Consider the following 21,630-nt stretch of genomic DNA (forward strand, 5'->3'; position numbering starts at 1 on the left):
AGTAAATGAACTGCAACAGCATCTGGCAATACAACAGAACCCCAAGTGTCCATATTCTTAACTGCCTACACTGATAGGCAAGTGGTAATTTTCAGCAGCATTTCTTCCATTTATTCCATTGGCAACAATTAGTGCTGTCGGATCAGTTGCCTTGCAGCTAACTTACCCATCTGCTCTGACAGTGTAAAGAGAGTCAGCCAAAGGCACTCCAGATGTCAACCATAGCCATCTTCCAGTTGTTGAACATAATTAACTGCCAATGGTGCGTCCTCATGTCCACAAATAATAATTGCAGCTTATGTAGCACGAATCTTGGCTTGAAGATTGGTTCATAATCTGCCTATTTACAGGCAATCTATCTGCATTACTGCATATAAAGAAACAGAGTTTGCACTGATTTTGAAGTCTCTCTCTCTCTCAGCTGAAAAGCACTGCAGAGTTGAGTGAGCTCAAATCACCTTTCAATTCCCAACTCAAGTGATTGGCGCCATGAGCATTTCTGGGGCTAACTTTGCACCTGGAACTGCAGACAGGTGTGTGGAATATCAGCAGAACAAGTAAATCAGGTGATTTTGCCAGCAGAACTGAAAGGCAGAGTCTGTGGAAAGCAACAGATTGTTCAAAGTTCAGAACAGCAATTGGCATTGTTGTTTTGATTCCTGGGAAAGCGGGAGAAAAACAAGTCTTCTCTATCATGCAGAATGATTGCTTTTACACTAGCAACATTTTTACCTGGTCATTTGGCATTTCTATCACACAAAGCAATTTTTTGATGTTAGTACAAAGGATTTCAGGGAATTTAAAAATGTTGGTGAAATGAACTCTTAACAAACATTGTTTAGATGTCAGAATGCATATTTCATTATTGCCACTTTACTACATGGCTTCAGCCATAGTTCAGTAGTAGCACTGACTCCCAATCAGCAGGAATGGGTTCAATGCCCACCTGAGAGATGCGAGAGCAAGCCCTCAGTTAAAGTTAAGTCTGCGTATGAGAATCACTTCTTTAAGTAAAACAACTTTAAGTGAATCATGGGTTTTGATAGGAATAAGTTCTCAAGCTGGTGTTGGGCTCCTTCAAACATTCTGTTTCTGCAGAAACAAATGCACAAGCTGAAATTCATATGCAATGCTTGGAAAAAGCTTGAAAATAAAATAATTATAATATAAATAAATAACCTTCATTGAACTTACTAAATATCTCAGAACTGAAACGCTGCTACACATGGGCAGGTGCTGGTCAGAATATGTTAGATGAGTTGCTTAGAGGTTCTTTCATTCTTTCCACCACCTTGATTTAGCCTCTCAATGTCCCAATGTCCCAAAGTGTCTGTGTTCTGCACTCAAATGAATCAACAACCAAATTTTGGTTGGTGAAGATGTTTGATTTCCTCGTGGATGTTTTAAGGACACAACAAAAGAATTTCCATGGAGGTGGCTTTGAGTGATTTAGAGGCTGGATCCTGGACATGTTAGCATGAGGGAAGACCCTACTGTTAGATCATCTTTGCCACTGGATGTGATGGACTTTTTGAAGACACTACTATGAGGTGCCTGCACAGTGTCATGACCATAGTCTCAGGTTTGAGATCTTGTTCCTCTCCTGTGAGGCTTAATGACTTTAGGTGGAGGATTCCTATTTTGAATTAAGTTCAAGGTGGCACAAAATAACCCGATCAGTTTGACCTTCCTTTTCAGCTCACCGACTCTGTAGCCATATTGAATCTTCGCTAGAAAATTCCTCTCTGAGGAATGCAAGCAATTCCCACACACCAGCCTCAACCACTTCATAAACTTGCCTCTGAAAGATGATTATTTCATGCTGAACCTCAGAGTCTGTACTGCAAGACTCTCCTTGGCCACTGATCCAATCAAACCACAATTTCAGACACACATTGCTCAGACACAATAATGTGACTCCATCTAATGAATCAACAGTACTGCTAAGCCCCTGTATGCTGAAGCCATATCAAAATTCCCTGACTGATGGCGTATTCCCACCATCTGCTGCCATGATGAGTTGACAGAAGGTATGAGAAAGCTCATAGACCTTGAATGCTGCTATTCCTCCCTGATTCATGGAATGGAGGCGCGAAGCCATATTAAGTGGCAGGCAAAGCATCTTTGCATATCAGACAATTCATCAAGGCTGACAGAAAAACGTGGGCAATTATTCAAGGGATGCAATACCTTGAAAGTGAGATTTTCTCTGGTGCAATATGCCCTCCAGGAAGGTACAGATAGAACCACTCTTGTAGGAGTGTTCCTATCATACAGGCTTTCTTATTTGAATTCCAAATGACATACAGATTCTCCTTGGGATAAGCCCTCTTAAACTGATAAACCACAAAGTGCTTAAACTTAAAAGCTCCTGCAGTGTTTTCACCAAGTGGAACAGTCAAGCTATCTTTGGTAGTTTTAAATTATAGTGCTGTCATTTCCTATTTCAAAATTGTTATGAAGATGTTTCATTATTAATTCAGTTTTGAGGACTCATGTTAGAAGAGTTGCGGACTGTAGTTGGTTAGGAGTGAAGAAATACCTGGGCTAGTTTCTTTTTTAAAAAAAGTCACTCAAATGACATTCGGACACTTATAATACACTCTTGGGGGTCAAATGGACTTCTTTACTGGAAATCACATTTCTGGATTTATGGCTTTGAAAATTGTTTGAAGTTCAGTTGGGATACATCCTGTGAAGAGAGAGAAGCTACCCAACTCTGTTTCACAGAAAACCCTTTTGGATGAACCAGTGAGAGATCTGAAAAACTGATACAGCTTGCAAAGTCTCTGAGTTCTCAACATTCCTGGATAAACCACATCTGCAAATGTCCCAGTGACAATTGCCTGTGTTTCATGGAACCAACCTGTGTGTGCCAAGATGCTGAGTGAAATACATCTTAAACAATTCATACTTTTTTCTTTTTTCCTTCAAGAGCTAACAATTATGGATCAAAAATGTTCATTCTTTGAAACTAATTTCTGAATTTTTTAAAAATGCTTTTCTTTTAATGAGGTGTGTGTGTGGGTTACAGGAAGGGTAAATATTTATCCTTTTGTATCTCAAACTGTTAATCAGTTTTACATCTTTAAGTCCTGTTTTTCACAATAAATCAATAATTTTGCTGCTTAATAAATACACTTGTTGATGTATCTTTATATTTATTACATTTAGAATAAAATCTGTATAAAAATGGCCTTGTCCTTAACTGGGTAAAGCATTTAAGTTTATGTCTGTGTTTTGGTGTTGTGGGCCGAGAGAGGGAGAAACAGTGCACTTCTCCAACCTTGTTTGACACAACATGCATATTCTCAATGGAAACCGTTTCCAAAAAAAGTCCCATATCATCAATGCTAACAACTTGCTTTGGTGGGTAGCTACCTTCTTCAATGATTTTCTTCAAGTGGGCAGGGAATTTATCAATTGCCCCTTTATCAGCTCCAGTTGCTGCACTGGACATTTTAACGTTTTGGAGATAGAAATGCTTCCTGAAATTCTCAAATCATCCACAACTAGCATTGAAACTTTTTGACTGGGAACTCTCGGTCTGCTCATTCAGCACATCTTCATTCTGGCTTTTAATTTTTCTTGGATGACCATCAAACTAAGAAGAACCTGGCACTGGTTCAGGTCTTCAATCCAGATTGCCAGAATCTTTTCCATGTTTTCCATATCTTGCTTCTAGTCCCAAACACCCTGCCAGCACTTAAAATGTGACACTTGTTTCATTTTATCAGCATTGCCATGGATTGTTCTCACTGTTGTAGGGGGAAACCCAAGCAGTCTGGCAATATCAACTTTCATTTTCCAGCCTCAACAAATTTTAAACTTCCAATTTTGCTGTTAAGTGGATAGTTTTTTTTTGCTTTCTTTGTAGTATTTGGTTCATTACCATTTGCTGGGTGTTTCTTGCTCATGTTTACAGCACTAAATCATAAGTCCGAAATAAAAAACTCTGGTCTCTTCTGCCTCACCTGCCGCAAGTGGTACTCTTATTGTTTTTAAAATAACCTTTATGCGTCACCGGCTCAAGACTGAACAGGGGAGTCAGCTTTCTCAAGTGTACACCCTGTATTTTTCACTCAACAAGCACAAAAATGAGGAAAACAATTTACTGCACCAGCAAATGCACTTTTCACAAAGACTTCAATTGCTCTGTGCCTCATTGAAAGCAGGCATTCCTGAAAATCAGCTTGTCAAGAAATGGGCGGTTTTCATAGAAATGTGCAGTCCTGGCTGCAATTTCTTGGTTGAAAAAAAATCCTCTTGACTTGGATATTTTTTGTCCAGAATTCTGACTTCTCTTTTTAAAGAAATCTCTCAAACATAAGCACCTTTCCTCACAATGATGCTCGTCAGGACACAGTACCAAATGTCAGATGAATATTAACTAAGTTAATATGTAATGTGTGCATTGACAACAGCAACACACAGTATCATGTGATGCAGTCGTTGAGGACGCTGACAAGTGATGAGTACAATGATGCATGTACATGCATTAAGCACAGCGACGACATCCAACATATGCCCAATGACACAAACTGAAGTTATGGCACAATTCAGCTCGGACTCTATAGGGCCATTTGCTCACCATGCAAGCTTGATGCAAAAGCAAGGTACTGATTTTGCAAAACTCAAAACAGTGTCCAACTTTAAATGTGATTCCATGGTTGCTAAATAATCATGACTGTGCTAAGGATTACACTAAGAACCAACTTAACATTATTGCTCTGGCTTGTAGTATATCTTATGACATTACTTATTCCTCCCACTTTGGGTATAGCCTTAATAAAAACCGAAAGAACTGCAGATGCTGTGAATCAGGAACAAAAATAAAGTTGCTGTAAAAGCTCAGCAGGTCTGGCAGCATCTGTGAACGAAAAAATGTTTCGGGTCCGGTGACCCTTCCTCACAATTAGTTCTGAGGAAGGGTCACCGGACCCTAAACGTTAACTCTGATTTTTCCATCACAGATGCTGCCAGACCTGCTGAGCTTTTACAGCAACTTTGTTTTTGTTGTTGTTGTTGGGTATAGCCTTCTCCAAATCAAAATCACATTGCGCAGTTGATTTTCAGATCAAGATGTTAAGCTGCACAATGTGTTCACACATCAGAGAGATGTAGCCTCCCCTGTTACCCATAATACACCTCATTCTGTACCTCCTCATTGCAATAGCAGCCACATAAATTCACAAGTGATGTCCCGTGCTTTGAAAACAAAGGTTGTGTCCAGATATAGAGCTTTTTCTTAACTCAATACAAGTTTTCCCTGGTGCTTTCCTCATAGCAACACCTTGACTAACTCATAGACAAATTGCAGGTTTGAATTTAAACTCAAGTTTCATAGTTAAACTTAAAACTGAAAGAACTGCAGATGTAAATCAGAAATAAAACAGAAATTGCTAGAAAAGCTCAGCAGGTCTGGCAGCATCTGGGGAGAGAAATCAGAGTCAATATTTCAGGTCCAGTGACTCTTCCTAATTCGGAGGCAATTTCTACTTTTGTTTTAGATAGTTAACTGTTTGCTGGTATATTTGCCATGGCTGCGTCTCCACCAAACTGCACCCTCTTCTCTCGTGGCATGAACTGTTGTTCCCTTTGAGATTTGATGTTATGACTCTGTCCTGAGGAGTGCAAGATAAAAAGCCTCAACAGAATGTCTTTTTTCTCAGTATTATTTGTGTTGTGCGCTAACAGGCGACTATGAGTAACCTGACGAAGATAGTCTGGTTTCCAACAGAAATAGGGAATGAATTTGAAATCTAAGTACTGGAGTAAAATAAGTGAATCCTCAACATTTCTTTTAATCACCCAATGCAACAGATCCTTTTCAGCAATGTTTATACCATTTACGAAAGGAATTATGCAACAATCTTCCTGATTAAGTGCAACAAGAAACAAACTTACAACCACAGGTCGCAACATGGAAACAAAAGCACAAAAGCGACTGCGTTCTTCAATGAGGGCTCTACGAACAGCTTGTTTTTCTGTCTCTTCAAGCAGAAGGTATTTATCATTTACATCTTGTAAAGCACTGTCCAACTGGGGTTGAATGTCTCCTTTTCCTGAAAAGACACAGAAATAATGATCAATTTGAGACTAGTATATTAATGGTTTTCACTTTCCTCTTTGTGTACTCATGACATGTTAACAAAACCAACAAACGTGTTTTAACCTCATCTATATGTGAAACATTATCTGATCTGTTCTTTCACTGCAGATGTTGACCAACCTGCTGAGGATTTCTAGCATTCACTGGTTTTGTTTTAAGACTTTGTGATATTAAAATAAAAACGCAATAGAGATTTTAGGAATGAAATCCAAACCCTTCAGGATCAATAACTTCTGACTGTGAACACTGATCTCCTTTTGTTTCAAATTGTTTTTTTTTCATTTCCCTCTCATTTCCGCTTACACTCAGCAACACATCTGCTCTGAGCACATCATTTATTTCTTGCCCTTCATTCTCTTTGGCTTTGTAAGATAATTCTGTCTTCCAATCTCACTTGTCTTCTTTCTTATCACACACCTTCTTTTCCTCCTCAAAAACCAATTATCCCTCTAACCTTTCCCAGTTCTGACGAAAGGTCATTGACCTGAAACATTAACTGTTTCATTCTCCACAGATGCTACCTGGTCTTGCGGAGAATTCTGGTGTTTTCGGTTTTAATTCCTTCCTGATCTGTATGGCTTAATTAATTATTTGCATAAATAGCCAATTTAGATTGCCTAAAAGGACAAGTCTTCTTCAAATTCAGACACTCAACTGTGAAAATGGCTTGCAATTTGATATACACTGTTATGGATGTGCAGGCAATGTAATTTTTAATTTTCTGTTCTCTTAAAGTTGTGATTATTGTTGGTTCTGCTGAGTGTTTAGACTTGGGTACTAAGATTTAGATATAAACTAGCTTATCAGACACTCAGTCCTTTGCATTTTTGCTTTGAATTTGCAGCTGGTGAAAAGCTTTTTGATATGTAGATTACAAACAAAATTTGAAGTTAATACTACAGATCAACTAATCATACAATGGTCTCCAAAAAGCTGAGTTAATTGGTGACATCTGCCCTTGATTTAAAAAAGCCAAATAACTATGGATGCTGGAAAGCTGAAACAAAAACAGAAATTGCTGGAAAAACTCAGCAACTCTGGCAACATCTGTGGAGAGAAAGCAGAGTTTATGTTTTGGATCCAGAGATTGTACTGAATATAGCTACAAAAAGGATGGCATATACGCTGAAGATGGGATTGGGAGAGTAGGGAGGAGTAAACGATAGATGAAGATGAAGCCCAGAGAAAGGGAAGTGAAGGAGTAGAGAAATACACTGAAAAAACAAGCACTGGAGATCACAGCAGGGTCAGGCAGCATCCATGGAAACACAGCAAGTTAACATTTTGAGTCTAGATGACTCTTCATCAGCTCTGATATAAACGGGCAGGTGTTGTGCCCGCTTTGATTTCATGGGAAGATGAGAGGGTGTGGGGAGGCGTTGAGTGTGGAGGAGGAATGGACCAAGGTGTCCAGAAGGGAACAGTTCCTGTGGAAGGGAACAATGTGTATAATTACCCATTCCTTTGTCTGCCTGTTCTTCTCTCTCTCTGGGCTCCATCTCTACCTATCGTTCACTCCTCCCCGCCCTCCACCAATGCCCATCTTCCACATATATACCAACCTTTGTCTAGCTACGATCAGTTCTGAAGAAGGGTCACTGGACCCGAAACATAAACTCTGTTTTCTCTCCAAAGACGCTGCCAGACCTGCTCACCTTTTCAGATTCTGTTTCTGGTTTCCAGTATCGGTAGTTCTTTGTGTTTTTTAATTTAGTATTTAACTCACTGCCACATCTCTTCCAGGTATGTCACCTTGAAGAAGTTCTGCTCCGCCTCTGACAGGATTTCATTTCTAATCTATTGTTATTGTTCACCATCATTACTTTGTTGTTGCTTCTGGTGTTTGACAAGGTATATTTGCCAAAACTCGCTCCCACAGCTATTTCATATTCCTCAGTGACTGCCTGCAGCTCAGACTCACCCCAAAGTGGATCCTGATTGAAGTCTCATCTTTCAAGTTTGAATCCACCCAGGATCACAGGTATCTCTGTGACCATCTTGAAGCGGGATACACATCGTTCCTCAAATAATTGTTCTCACCACATTCGGAGATCCTCACTCAGTGCCATGTATCGCCCTAAGCGCACTGTTGAGCTCTCTTGCCATCAGCACCGCCTCAAACTGGCTGAGAGTTGCCCTGCCACCCAGTTGCACTTCATCCTCAAGCTCATTTAACATTCTAACAAGAAACATTTTCTTTTCCTTTCAGGCATTAACATATGTAAGATGCAACAACTCAGAGATATCCACGTCCCTTTGGAATCTTCATCCAATCATCTAACCCTACCTCTTGTCATGTATTTACAATTGTTTCTGACCTTCCACCCTCTGATGCTAAACGTTCTGTACTCAGCAAAGATCTGAGTTTTATCCCCCTGCACCCCCACCTCAAGGAATTTCAGGCACGATATAATGCTGAACTCTTCTTCTGTCACCTCTACCTCCTCTGGACAAGACTCTTCTCTCTGTCCCACAGACACCTTCACCTGCCTTCAACACTCTTCCTTCACCTGGACCCCTCCTTCTAGCCTTTTTACCTGCACTTGACCTGTTCGTGGAGAACTGTCGATCTCAATTTCTTACACACCACCCGCCCCTTCCCCATTCAAACCTATCTCCATCTGAACTGACTGTACTCCATGCATTCAGATCCAACCCTGACTTTGTAATCAAGTCTGCTGACAAGGGTGGTGCTGCTGTTGTCTGGCATAGTCATCTCTACACTGTGCTTAGATACTTCCTCCTGTCTCCCCCAGATCATGACCCCATCATTGATCACCAGGATATTGTGTCCTCAACAGACATTAATCTGATTTCATATGGTGAACTCTTACTGCCACAAGCTCACACTTCCCCAATCCCAGACAGCCTGCTTCCATTTCCTTCCCAAAATCCATAAACAGGTCTGCCCAGGCAGACCCATTGTTTCTGCTTGCTACTGGCCTATGGAACTCATTTCTTCCTACTGGGACACGATTCTTTTCTCCCCTTGTACAATCTCGATTTCTCTGACACTTTGTCAGTTTCTGAATTTTCCAGTTTACGGGCTCCAGCTGCCTCCTCTTCAGCCATGAATGTTTAATTACTTTACAGTCCATCTCATTTCAGGATGGTCTCACAGCTCTCTGTTTCTTCCTGGAAAAAAAAATGCCTGAACTGTCCCCATCCTCCATCACCCTCCTGTACCTGACCAAGCTCATCCTCACTTTGAACAGTTCACTTTTAACTCCTCTCACTTTCTTCAGGTCAAATGTGTGGCCATCCTGAAGCCTGCCACCTGCACTCCCACCCCATCTTCAGGCGTGAGGCCCAGCTATGCCTGTCTCTTTGTGGGATACCACCCACAATTTTTTCTCCAGGATATCAATGACATCCTTGGTGTTCCTTACCTCTCTCATTCAGAATTGGAAAAGCTTATTAATTTCAATTCCAATTTCCATCTTGCTCTCACCTCACCTGGTCCATCTCTGACACCTCCCTTCGCTTCCTCGACATCTCTATTTCCAATTTGAGGTACAGGCTGACCACCAATATCCACTACATACCCACCAACACTAACAGTTTCTTGACTACACATCCTCACACCCTGCTTCTTGTAAAGACTCTATTCCATTCTCCCAGTTTCTCCATCTCAGTTCCATCTGTTCCAATGACGCCAGTTTCTAAAAGAGAACCTTCAAAATGACCACCTTCTTCGGAGGATTCCCCACCACTGCGGTTGACAGGCCCCTCACCCCTTCTCCTTCCTCCCACGATAGTGACAGGGTCCCCCTGGTCCTGCCTTACCACTCCACCAGCATCCACATCCAAAGGATCATTAGCTGATATTTCCGCCACCTGCAGCTGGATGTCACCACCAGACACATATTCCCTTCCCCTCCCTTGTTAGCTTTCTGCAGGGACCATTCCCTCTGGGACAACTTGGTCCGATGCTCCTCCACTCACAACACCTCCCCACACCCCCAAGGCACCTCTCCATGCAACCACAGAGGGTGCAACACTGCCCTTTTACTTCCTCCCTCCTCACTATCCAAGGCCCCAGCCGCACCTTCCAGGTAAAGCAGTGATTCACTCAATCTAGTCTACTGTATTTGTTGCTCACAGTGTAGTCTATTCTACAATGGGGTGACAAAATGCAGGCTAGGCAAATGCTTTGCAGAATACCTATGTCTATCCACAAATATGACCCCAAGCTCCTTGCAGCCTGCCATTTCAACATACTGTGTCCCCTGGTCAACATCTCCGTCTTGGGCTTGCTGCAGTGCTCCAGGGAAGCTCAGCACCAGCTGGAAGAACAGTATCTCATTTTCCGCTTGGGAACTCCGCAGCTTTCTGGACTCAATATCTAGTTTAACCCAAACCCAACACACCAGACCGTGTCATCACGTGGGCTGCTGCCACAAAAAAAAAACCATTGTCAGCCACTAATGGCCCCCATTAGAAGATATTGATTCTTCCAGGTTGGCCTTTACCCATTCCATTGTCTGGCAAACTGTTTTTCATTTCTCTGGACTCAATCGGCAACTATTATTTACTCCTGTCACCAGCAACCCCCACCCCATCTTCAGCATATATAATTAACTTTGCCTAGTTAAAATCAGTTCTAGAAGAAGGGTCGTTGGGCCCGAAATGTTAACTCTGCTCTCTCTTACCACAGATACTGCCAGACCTGTTGAGCTTTTCCAGCAATTTCTGTTTTTGTTTCTGCCCTTAATTAGGTTTTTCAGCTTATCTTTTCTTCCAACAAATTGAAATACAAATATTCTTTACTTGAAGCTATTCTATTTCCAAAAGATTGCAATAAAGTGAACACTGGCATTTCATACAACAGCAAGGATTTACCACCCAAGCAGATGAAAATTTATGACTGAATCACTTACAAAGATTTGATTCTCAAATCTTGTACATTGTAAATGTTCTGTCAGATTTTCCAGTATTATAAAGACAAATATAATGATTTAATACAGCCAACTTTATGTTTTCACATTGGACCAAAATGATGGTTTTCTTGCACTACCCTCAACCCAATTTATTTCTAGAATACATAAAATTGACAAATGAAACTTAGATAGTATGTCCCAGTGGATTTGAAAAGAAGCTGACATTTGCAGAAATGAATACTTAATGGCAGCATTTCCGGAGACAATATACTCGCATACATTCAAATTTTCTTAGGCGTTCAACAAATGAGAAAGGATAATGGAACTTGAGGCCTTTTCAGGAAAAGATTTAGTAAATTTTGTTGCATTCCAAAAATCTTTAACATGAATATCCAGTTTTTGGTTTCTTACTGAGAACAAGAAGCATATTTAAACTGATCATAGACTAGACTATAAGACTTTTAGAAATGCAAACTTAAACTTGTCTCCTTTTTCAAGCTATTGGTAATCAGTCACGGAACAACAAAAGCACACCTAAATGTTTGAAGTAGACGCATAGCGCAATACCAGGACAAGACATAATTAACATGCTTAAATAATGTTACAAATTCCAGTGCCTCTATAATTCAATCACCAATAATACTTCAGTGTACATCCATTCACAGAACATTAAGATAGTGCAGCAGGAACAATAAACCACGAACAAGGCTACTACACAGAGGTTTAATTTCGGGTGGGGGGGATGGTGGAGAATGTATTAGGAGAAGAAAAGGAACACATCAACTGCAGGTACAGGGTTGTTTCAACTCCCTTTGCCTCATAGAACCAATCCAAGTGGAGACGGGTTCAGAGCAATCCCACTCAACCTAAACGTAATGGCAAAATGATTTAGTAAAATGGCAAGTATGTAATGAAAGGACATTTACTTCTGAATTGGCTGAGCTGAATAAAACAAGATTGGTAGTGCTGTATACTATTCATTGGCAAATAAATTTGTTGGGCAGAAGAGGTCAGAAGATTTGTAAAGGATTATGATGCTTACAAGGAGACTTTCCATGCTAATAACACTATATCTCCACAAAAATTCCTCTCATTCTTAGATTACCCCAACTCATAAAGTTGTTGATTTCTCTTCAGTTCAAAAAATTAATAATGCTTGGCAGACCTTTGTTTTAAGGCAATCAACTTTTCAAATCCTCATCTGGATGTTTTAAAATTGGGCAATGGTTTGTAAAACCTCTGATTCTACAGTCACCAAAGAAGTATCGTCTTTAATTGCTTTGAAAGACAAAACTCACTAGGCCATGTTGTGACTTGTTATTTACATACATGTTAAATGGTGTAAATGTCAATAGTTTTGAATTATAGGCATTGAATTATAGGTATTCCTGAGTCACTTTTAACTCAATTTTTCAGAATACAAGATGCTCATATAAACAAAGGGCTAAGCAAAATAAAATAAGACTAAGCAGAAAATATAAAATTCACTGTTCACATCCAAAAATTTAAACATCCCTTTAACTTATTTCAACATAAACATAAAACGTAAACTCAATTGCGAGTTGTCTTCAGTTCAAGTCCAAAGTCTTTGTGATTTGTGATATCTAATCAAAAATACTTACTTAATGCAATTTTCACCAAAATAGATATTTAACACATTCAAATGCCAATCTGTGTCTAATTAGTTGATCTCAGGGGGTAGAGCTGTTGTATTTGGAAGGTGAAATTGATTGTCTGCTTTCTCATTATTCAGCGCTATCCAATAAACTCTGTTAGAAATATGTAAGCAAGTGTCTGTCTAATATTTGTCATCCGAGTTGGCTGTGTTGTTCCAACAGCCAAAACAGCATGTTGTGGCTCAAGGTCAGGCATGAGTGGACAGGTACAGTACAAAAGTCAAGTCACAGCTTAGAACCAATGCAATCCAAACAAGGTCAGTGCCTTGGAAGTGGACAAAGAAGCATGGGAAATGCCACAAAATACGTATAAGAAAAGGGCATTTTGCCCACTGCTGCTCATCTGCATGGTACATTAACTTCTGTATCATAATTAATTTGTGGCGTTTTAAATAACTTTAGGCAGTTTATTTTATTTTGCTCAGTAGATTATTCCAAAAGGTTCTCTCTGACTAAAGTATTTTTTCTGATACATGTTCTAGATTTTATCATTCATTACCATTTTTCTGATTATACTTTCTTCATGTCCCCCTAAGTAACTGGTTTTCCCATCTACCTTTATAATTGGAGATACTTTGATGAGGTTTGCATTTGACCTTCCTTGACTAAAAAGCTTAAGGTTCTCAAACTTATAACCTTAGTACTTGGAATCAAGTCTTGCCATTGTCAATGCATTGTGTCACATAATCAAAAGTGAATGCAACACTATATATAAAGAACCATTTCTATGGCTTAGCATAACTTTAGTAGATTTATTGAAGTTAACTCTTTCAATACATTCACTGGCTTGAGGTACCAACCTTTGTTTAATGGTGGCACTCGGCTTTAGTGTTCCTCCAATCTGAGCTCTTTTCCCTTCATCTGATACCACATTATTGGTGGTCATACATGCAGCCGTTTAGGTCTTAAACTCTGCACTCTGTGACTCACTGCTTCTAATATCTCTATTTCTCTTGGCCTCACTTTTTCTTTGAGCATGGTTCTGTGAAGGGTTTGTAATGCTTTTCTATTTGTGCAATAGTTTTTATTGTTGTGATAAGGTCATGCTCCACTCCAGGAACTGACCAGCTAAATCAAATGTGATACACAGTTTTTCAATCTGTTCTGTCCTCATTTCAATAATGTGAATACAAGTACTAAAAATACTTCTTTACTGGGTTATTATGCCCTTAATAGTTAACCAAAAATTAGAAAAAACATTTAAGTTAAAATATTAAAAATTCTATTCGAAAATAGGAGTAGACATTGCAGCAATGTTATTCTTCTTGCATGTTCAAACAGATCAACTTGCAGTCTATTTTGTGCTCTCAAGTCTGACTGCTAACTCCTAAAAGATTTGTAGGCTTGTGAAATTAGTTCATTCTTGTTAACAGGGGGAGAGAGAGAGGTATAAGCCTACAAATCTTTTAGGAGTTAGCAGTCAGACTTGAAAAAGTTCCCTTCCCTATTTTGAGCTGTTTCAAGTAAGGATGACTATAGGGAGAAAAGATTTGACAATTATGGACTAACAGTTCCTAAATATTTCTCAATGCCAAAATTAAGCAAACTGTGGAAGTCTGGGCATGTTTTTTGAATGTTATTTGTTTTTTTAGATCGTGGTACATGGGTTATGGAGAAGATGGGTACGTAATTACTTTTTGAAAGCAGCAGAGCACTTTGAAAATTCAGGAACATACATTAATGGGTACAAAAACATGAGCACTGTGTATCTGAATTTCACAAATATAACTTACTGTAAACCAGGCTTGCTGCTAAACTCAAAAGGATCAAGGTGTTGTAATAAAAAGTGTACAACTTTGAAGTGGACATATCATGTATAACTATGTGATTGACTAGAATTTATATTAAAATCATTTGTGGTGGACGAAATCACATTTCTTAGGTATCATAACTGTTATGTACCGGTGAACATGAATACTAATTTCTATTTCTTAAGAAAAGCTTACGTAAATAAAATACCTTCGGATTTTTAAAATAAAAATCTCTCATTAGAAACTTCACACTTTTAACTTCCATTGACAGAATTTACAGGGAAATCAAGTCATTCACCATCATAATCCTTTACACATTGCATTAATAGAATTATGACATATTAGTTGTAAACTATCTGGTGCTATCTAATCCCAAAGTACATAATCTCACGGTGTATTGCAACAATGCAAATGTTTTTAGTTAATATTTTTCAATCACAATGTAGTTTGAAGTACTTCATCCAGTGCAGATTTATTTTTAACTATGGAACAACAGAACAGATATTGGATAGTGTGTCACTCCTTTAATCATTTCCAAACAAAGGTGCCAGCATAAAATCATTGCAATATTCAAAGATTATTCTCTTGGTGGGAGTAGGAAAGAGGCAAAGGGAAGAAACAGACTGGCAGTTACTGGTGAATGTCATTTATACACATGTATCCGACAAAAGGTTTTCATCACCAGTCAGCAGGATAGAACTCAACTTACCAAAAACATCAGCTAGCAGAAGATATGGCACAGCAAAATTTGATACAAAAAGGGAAAAAGAATAAGTCAAACTATTCTTCATGGTGTTATGCATAATAACTGCATCCACTTCTGTGCCAATTTATAAATGTATGTGCAAACTTATACTTTATTTCAATAGAATAGATAATATTGCAGTCAAGTTATGTGTGTGTTTGGTTAAACTGTCCTATAAAATTGCAGGTTCGTCATTCATGGTATATCCATTTATAATTTGATGCAATTGGCAGAATTAAAATGTCAATCAATCTTTTGATAGCATTGTACCAGTGACATACCCACTCATGACTTTTTAGGCCACAAGTATTTCTGAACAACAACTGTTCCCAGCTGTTGGGTGGCATTGCTTTAACTAGATAAGCATGAATATAGGAAAAATTATAAGCCAGATATTAACAAGATAAAGGGAAAAATAAATTATGAACAGAAAGACACAAACCACTTTTTGCAATAAACCAGTTTATGTAACCTGCTTATCCTAATAACTTAACTCATTTGAAAAACTGTAAGCAGCAAATTAAACAAGTTGATTGGAATTTATTTTCGGAACAGTATGAAGAGATTACATTTAAACAAAGTTAAATAATCACTTTGTAGCCACTTATACACACCACTTCCGGTCAGCTTGTTGGGTGTAAGTTTTTGTGATGTAAGTACACGACAATGTAACACAAACAAAATTGCTAAACATACAGTTTGTCATCAACTTTCAGATAAAAAAGACATCCATATGACCACATACTCAGTACAAATCAACATTTTCAGAACCACGTTTTTCAAGTTTATCGAAGAGTTACTGTAATAAATTTAAAAAACAGATTAAATTTATATCAGCACAATGCTAGAAAGTTATAATTGTTAATTAAAAGACCACAAAGTTTTCCCAGGAAAAAAATACAGAACTGCAGAAACTAGACATAATGGCAGATGCCAATTATCTTTTATTCCAGCTATACATTGTAATTCTTGCTCGTCAACTGAGATTTCCTTTTAAAAGTTTACAGGATGGACGTTATGCTAAGGCTTCATAATCCTTAGTTGCAATATTCCAGGCATGGCACTTAGGAAGGATATCAAGACACTAGAGTGCAGAGAAGATTTATTAGAATGTACCTGGAACAAGGAACTTCAGTTACATATGGCTAAATCTTATGTAATTTTGGGCCATGTCAGAATTGTGTCAAATATTTTGGAAGATTTCTCACTGACACCTGGTAAGTTCTAGCACTGTATCACCTAGTGAGATTTCTCTTTGTAGCTTACCAAACTCTCCACATTAATTGCATGCCACACCCCATAGCCTCTTTCATGTCTGATTCTGGCACATCTTACCATGTGCTGTTCCGCAGCAACTTGCCACTCAACAGATATCCTGGAATTAACTGGCATCCCTGGGCATAATGCCATTTTTAAAAGCTCATTGTGCAACCAGACAAGCACGGTCAATCTTGAGGTGCCCAGCACAGTTCCTGGCATTTCACCCAGACATGACAGAGAGAAAATCAACATCTCAGTTTGTGGACAGTGTCCTGGAGGTCCTTCTGGATGGGTGGTGCAGAGGTGGGACTACCTCTTTTCCCAAGTCCAGTAGAGGAGGTCATGACATCAAACCATGCCAATTAAAAGCAAAATACTGCAGATGCTGGAAATGTGAAATTAAAACAAAAAGTGCTGGAAGAATTCAGTAGCTCTGGCAGCATTTGGGGAGAGATAAACAGGGTTAATGTTTCAAGTCCAATATGACTTCTTCAGGACTCCAGAACATGTCAGCCTGGTCCACGGTTGGTATTAGAAACTTAAAGCAGTCTCTGCCATCTGGAGGAATGCCCAACAATGTAGGAAGAATGTGGTTGTTGACTTGCTTGCCAAGCTGTTAAGTTTGTTCTCAAACGTTTCATCATCATGCTAGATAACATCAGTGCACCTCCGGTGAAGCACCGGTGTTCTGTCCTGCTTGTTATTTATTTGTTTTGGTTTGTTGGGGTGGGTGGCATCACTTCTGAATTTGTTTCTTAGTGGTTGGTATATGGGGTCCAGTTTTATATGTTTGTTAATGGCGTTCAGGTTTGGGTGCCAGGCCACTAGGAATTATCGTGTGAGTCTTTGCTTGGCTTGTCCTAGGATGGCTACGTTGTCCCAGTTGAACTGGTGTCCCTCTTTGTCCATGTGTATTGAAATGAGTGACAGTTGGTCATGTCTCTTGGTTCACCAACTAGCTACTAAGTGACATGACCAACTGTCACTCATTTCAAGCAAAGACACACTCGAGAATTCCTGGACTCCATTAATAAACATGTAGAACTGGACCACATATACCAATCACTAAGAAACAAATCCAGAAGCGATGCCACCTAACCCAACAAGCTAGCGGGACAGAACACCGACACTTCACTGGAGGCGCACTGAAGATGTTAACTAGCGTGGTGACGAAACACTTGCAAACAAACTTACCAGCTCGGTGAGTAAGTCAACAACCGCATCAACTACCCCAGTCACAAATCTTCTCAAAAAGATGTAGGAAGAATGTCAATGTCTTTCTTCGTTCTGCCAGCAGTATACCACCACCTTCTCTCCAACACATCACATTCACTATCTCTGCCACTACCCCACTACTCTCACCACTAACTCCAAGATCTTTCTCATTCATCCTCAGTGACCACAAACCCCAACACTAGTTATATGCTTTTTGCATTTCCTACTCACTCGCTTAGGAATCTCCCACTGCACGAACAGTGACAGCTGTGCCATCCACTTTCATCTTCCATGATGCCACTTTCTCTCTCATTCCAGGAGCAATACAGGTCACAATAAATCAGAATGGGTCAAGACAAATGGTATGCTGCCTGTCATTTGGCTCCTCATCCCTTATGAGGGGAGTTTCATGACATTAGCTGCATTGAGAAGGGCCTGGGCTGGTTATGGAGGCTGCCAATGACCTATTGTACCAGGAACCCCGAAGCAAAAGCTATCCTCGTTAACTTGAACTGAGGTCTGCTGACAACTATGACAAGCTTTCGTGCTTTGTGCTTGGCTTTGACACTGTGTTAAAAAACAAAGCTGGTATAGCCCAAGGAGGAGCACTGAAATGCAGTATAGTCCCATTAGTGAATTGGAGATGCTCCACGAGGGTTTTTAAGAGGCTGGCACATGTCAGATACCAATGTCAACATGGGCACAGGGTGTCTGTTACCGGTGCTCATAGAACGTGCCCTGAGATTTTGGTGTCCAGTTTCCAACATCGAGGTCAGTCAGAGCAAGTGACAAGCTGAATTCACCAAGTGGTCTCTCTGGTTTCCATGTCAAGTTTTCCCGTTAAGTTTGTTTGGTGAGTTTGGCAACATTCACTTCTGAATATTAATGAGGTGGGATGTGCTGGTAACAAGTTGTTAAATAAACATCAATCCATATCAATTAGCATCTCACCACTGTCTTGGGAGAACCTTGATGCACCTCTTGTGAAAGATAGTGTCTGTTGACATTGGAGCTACGTGGCTATTGCATATACATGCTCCGAAGAGGAGTCAAACCAAACTCAAAACATGAACTGTTTCTCTCTCCACAGCAGTTGCCAGACCTGCTTTTTCTACAGAATTCTCTGTGTTTGTTTAAGCTAAAACTTAATTCAAAGTAGCGACTTAAGGGTCCTGACCCAAAACATCAACTTTCCTGTTCCTCTGTTGCTGGCTGCCCTGCTGTGGTCCTCCAACTCCACACTGTGTTATTTCAGTCAAACAATCAGACTGCTTTAGAAGTATTAAGAATTATTTTTGGAATAAGAGCAAGAATCCAATTTCTTAAGTGAATATTCCAAACAAGTTAATTTGCTTTCTGTGTACTCATCACAGGATAAATATAATTCTGACTTCCATCAGTTTTTAAAGTACAACTGATGAGAATAGTTCTAATAAGTTGTGCTACTTTGGTATGATGAAACATTGGTCCACATTCACAAATCCTCAACAAGCTGAACTCTTAACTGAAATGTATTTCCTGATTGAGAAAATAGTTGTATGAATGCAATCTCCGACTATCTGAGTAAAGAGGAACATTCAGGGGAAATTAGAGTAGCTGGGAAATTTAGGTACAAGGAAGGGAATAGGAGGATTTTGCAATAAATACATTGAAATAAGCAAAACAAATGTCTGTGTATAATCCCACGAGAATGTGCTTTAGATCTTTATTAAGAAAAAGTGATTCACAGAAGTAATACATTTCATCATTGGAAGAGTAACTTCCAGGCTCAGTTTGTACTTCTTTCAGAGGTCTGAAATAGCCTATCAGTTTCAAGAAGAATCTTGCTTTATTAAATTTATCACACGGATAAACTAAATTACATTCAATGATTCATAATCAATTAAGAAAACCACTTTTTAAATTTAGAACACATTACATAAAACTGAAGCTAAAGTATCTGAAATGATTTTGTGCCTACTTTTGACAAAGGCAAATACTAACTAGCAAACTACTGACCCCTCAATTTCACAATAGATATAATTGCTGATATCTATCATAGTGCAGAATTACAGCATTTGAACTAGTAGGAGCTGATTAAATTGATAAGATTTACACTAAAAATCATTAAACAAAATAAGTGTGTATGGAATTGGAGATAAACTTGGAATATGGCTAAAAAAAACTGGTGGGGAGACTGAATACAGATTGGGGATAAACAGAATTGCTCTAAATGTAAAGTGAGGCATAGTGCCTAGAATTTGCTAGGAATATACTGAGATGAAGGCACACATTGCTACTTGTGCCTTTAAGGAAGCAAGTAATTTGTGGCAAGAACAAGGTACACCACAAGTACAAGAAAGCAACAAACTGCTGGATGATGGACAATGCTTTGCCATTTGCTTTGCAAAATGACGTCTTCCTTTTTATTTCCCTTCAGGTATTCGGAAAATGCTCAATTTCCACTAAAAGAAAGAATCACACTTTTCTTAACTTAGGACTGGTACTAGATAATATAAGGATGCTTTATATGATCAAATTTCTATTCCTGTAATGTCATAAACTTTCCAGACTCAGAAAAGGAACAGCTGAAATTGTGGAGTTTTACCCCAGCACGTTCATGCTGTCATTTTTGTTAAATTAAAAATGTTGCTTTGAAAGGTATGTCTCCGTCCCATAACATTAGTTCTAAAAATGAAGCTCAATGAAGGAACAGATATATACATTGAAGTATGATATATGTACCTACAGCATAGAACGTTGAGGTCTTCTTGTAGATCCTTTAAAAACACCACTTGTCAACCACCAAAGGAAGACTTCAACGCAGACGTTATTATTGTGCAATAACTATCTCCCAGCTGAAAATATTCTGGTTTGGATGTAGAATATGTTCCTCCCACTTTGACAGCAAGTCTTTTTTCCAGAATAAAGACAAATGCCATTTCATGAAGAATCAAAGCTAAACAGTACCATCATGAATGGGAATGCAAGTAACTTGACTTTGGGCCATGTAATTCATTGAACTGAATTAAATTAGGATAGATCTATTTTTGTAGACGGATAATTAACCGATAAAGGATCTGTTTCGCTGTAGATCAGTGCCTTCAAACAGAGCAGCAAAAGAAAAAAAAATTCTTTAGCTATCACAAATGATTTACACCCCAAAATAATGTGCAGAAGTAATGCAATCCATCACTGGAAGAATGTAATGAAGAGGAAGAAACTCCTGCTCTTCAACTGCTGATCAAATACTATAAAAGGCAAATTGCCTCATTCTAAATAAGAAATTTAAATATCAACACTACTGCCAGAAGCTTCAAGCACTTTATATGCGACCTGAAATGTCTGAACATTAATCTTCCTTGCTCATGAGCCAACAGAGAAGCATCCATAAAAACAGTGGATGCTGCAAATCGGAAACAAAAACAGAAATCGCTGGAAAAATTCAGCAGGTTTGGCAGCATCTGTGGAGAGAAATCAGAGTTAATGTTTCGGGTCCAATGACCCTTCTTCAAAAAAGCATCCATCACTACTCTGAATTTATTGAAGTGGCTGCAGGAGAACCTTTTGAAGCATATTCGCTAGAGTTCAACACAGGAATTCCAGTAAAACTAGTCTTGCAGTCAACAGTAAGAGAGAACTGATTAGTGTATTTCTCATCGAGCACATTGAAGAAAAGGAGGATGTTGGACTGTTCCATCTCAAAAGCGAATTTGAGCGCAGGATAGAATATACAATGGTTTGTTAGGAAATCCTTCCAAGCAACTGCAGAATCAAGAATTGTGAATGAATCCTCTACCTATCAGAAATATGCCCACAGGCTTATTCCATCCAAAACGTTTCTTGTGGAAATCAACAAAAGTGACAGCAAGCACAAGATGTGGAGGAGATTACATGACTCCATCATTTATTTGGCTAAATATTGTTGTCATTAAAAAAACTGTCTTTGACAGTTGCAAAGTGTGTAAGTTCAATGAGTACAGATTCAGAAAATGATAGCGCTTCTGAATTG

General features: G+C 39.0%; 1 protein-coding gene across 4 annotated transcripts in view; it reads right to left on the reverse strand.

The window, feature by feature from the left end:
• The window catches only part of LOC109927803 (MTSS I-BAR domain containing 1), a 184,080-nt gene that overhangs the window by 18,442 nt on the left and 144,008 nt on the right, over positions 1-21,630 (reverse strand). For all 4 annotated transcript variants that reach the window (XM_048596068.1, XM_048596067.1, XM_020527831.2 and 1 more), the window contains exon 7: positions 5,908-6,065. In XM_048596068.1, coding sequence (XP_048452025.1) covers positions 5,908-6,065 — 158 coding nt within the window. The remainder of the gene's footprint in view (positions 1-5,907; positions 6,066-21,630) is intronic.

The sequence above is a fragment of the Rhincodon typus genome, chromosome 4 (assembly GCF_021869965.1).
Source record: "Rhincodon typus isolate 14 chromosome 4, sRhiTyp1.1, whole genome shotgun sequence".
In the NCBI taxonomy this organism is placed as follows: Eukaryota; Metazoa; Chordata; class Chondrichthyes; order Orectolobiformes; family Rhincodontidae; genus Rhincodon; species Rhincodon typus.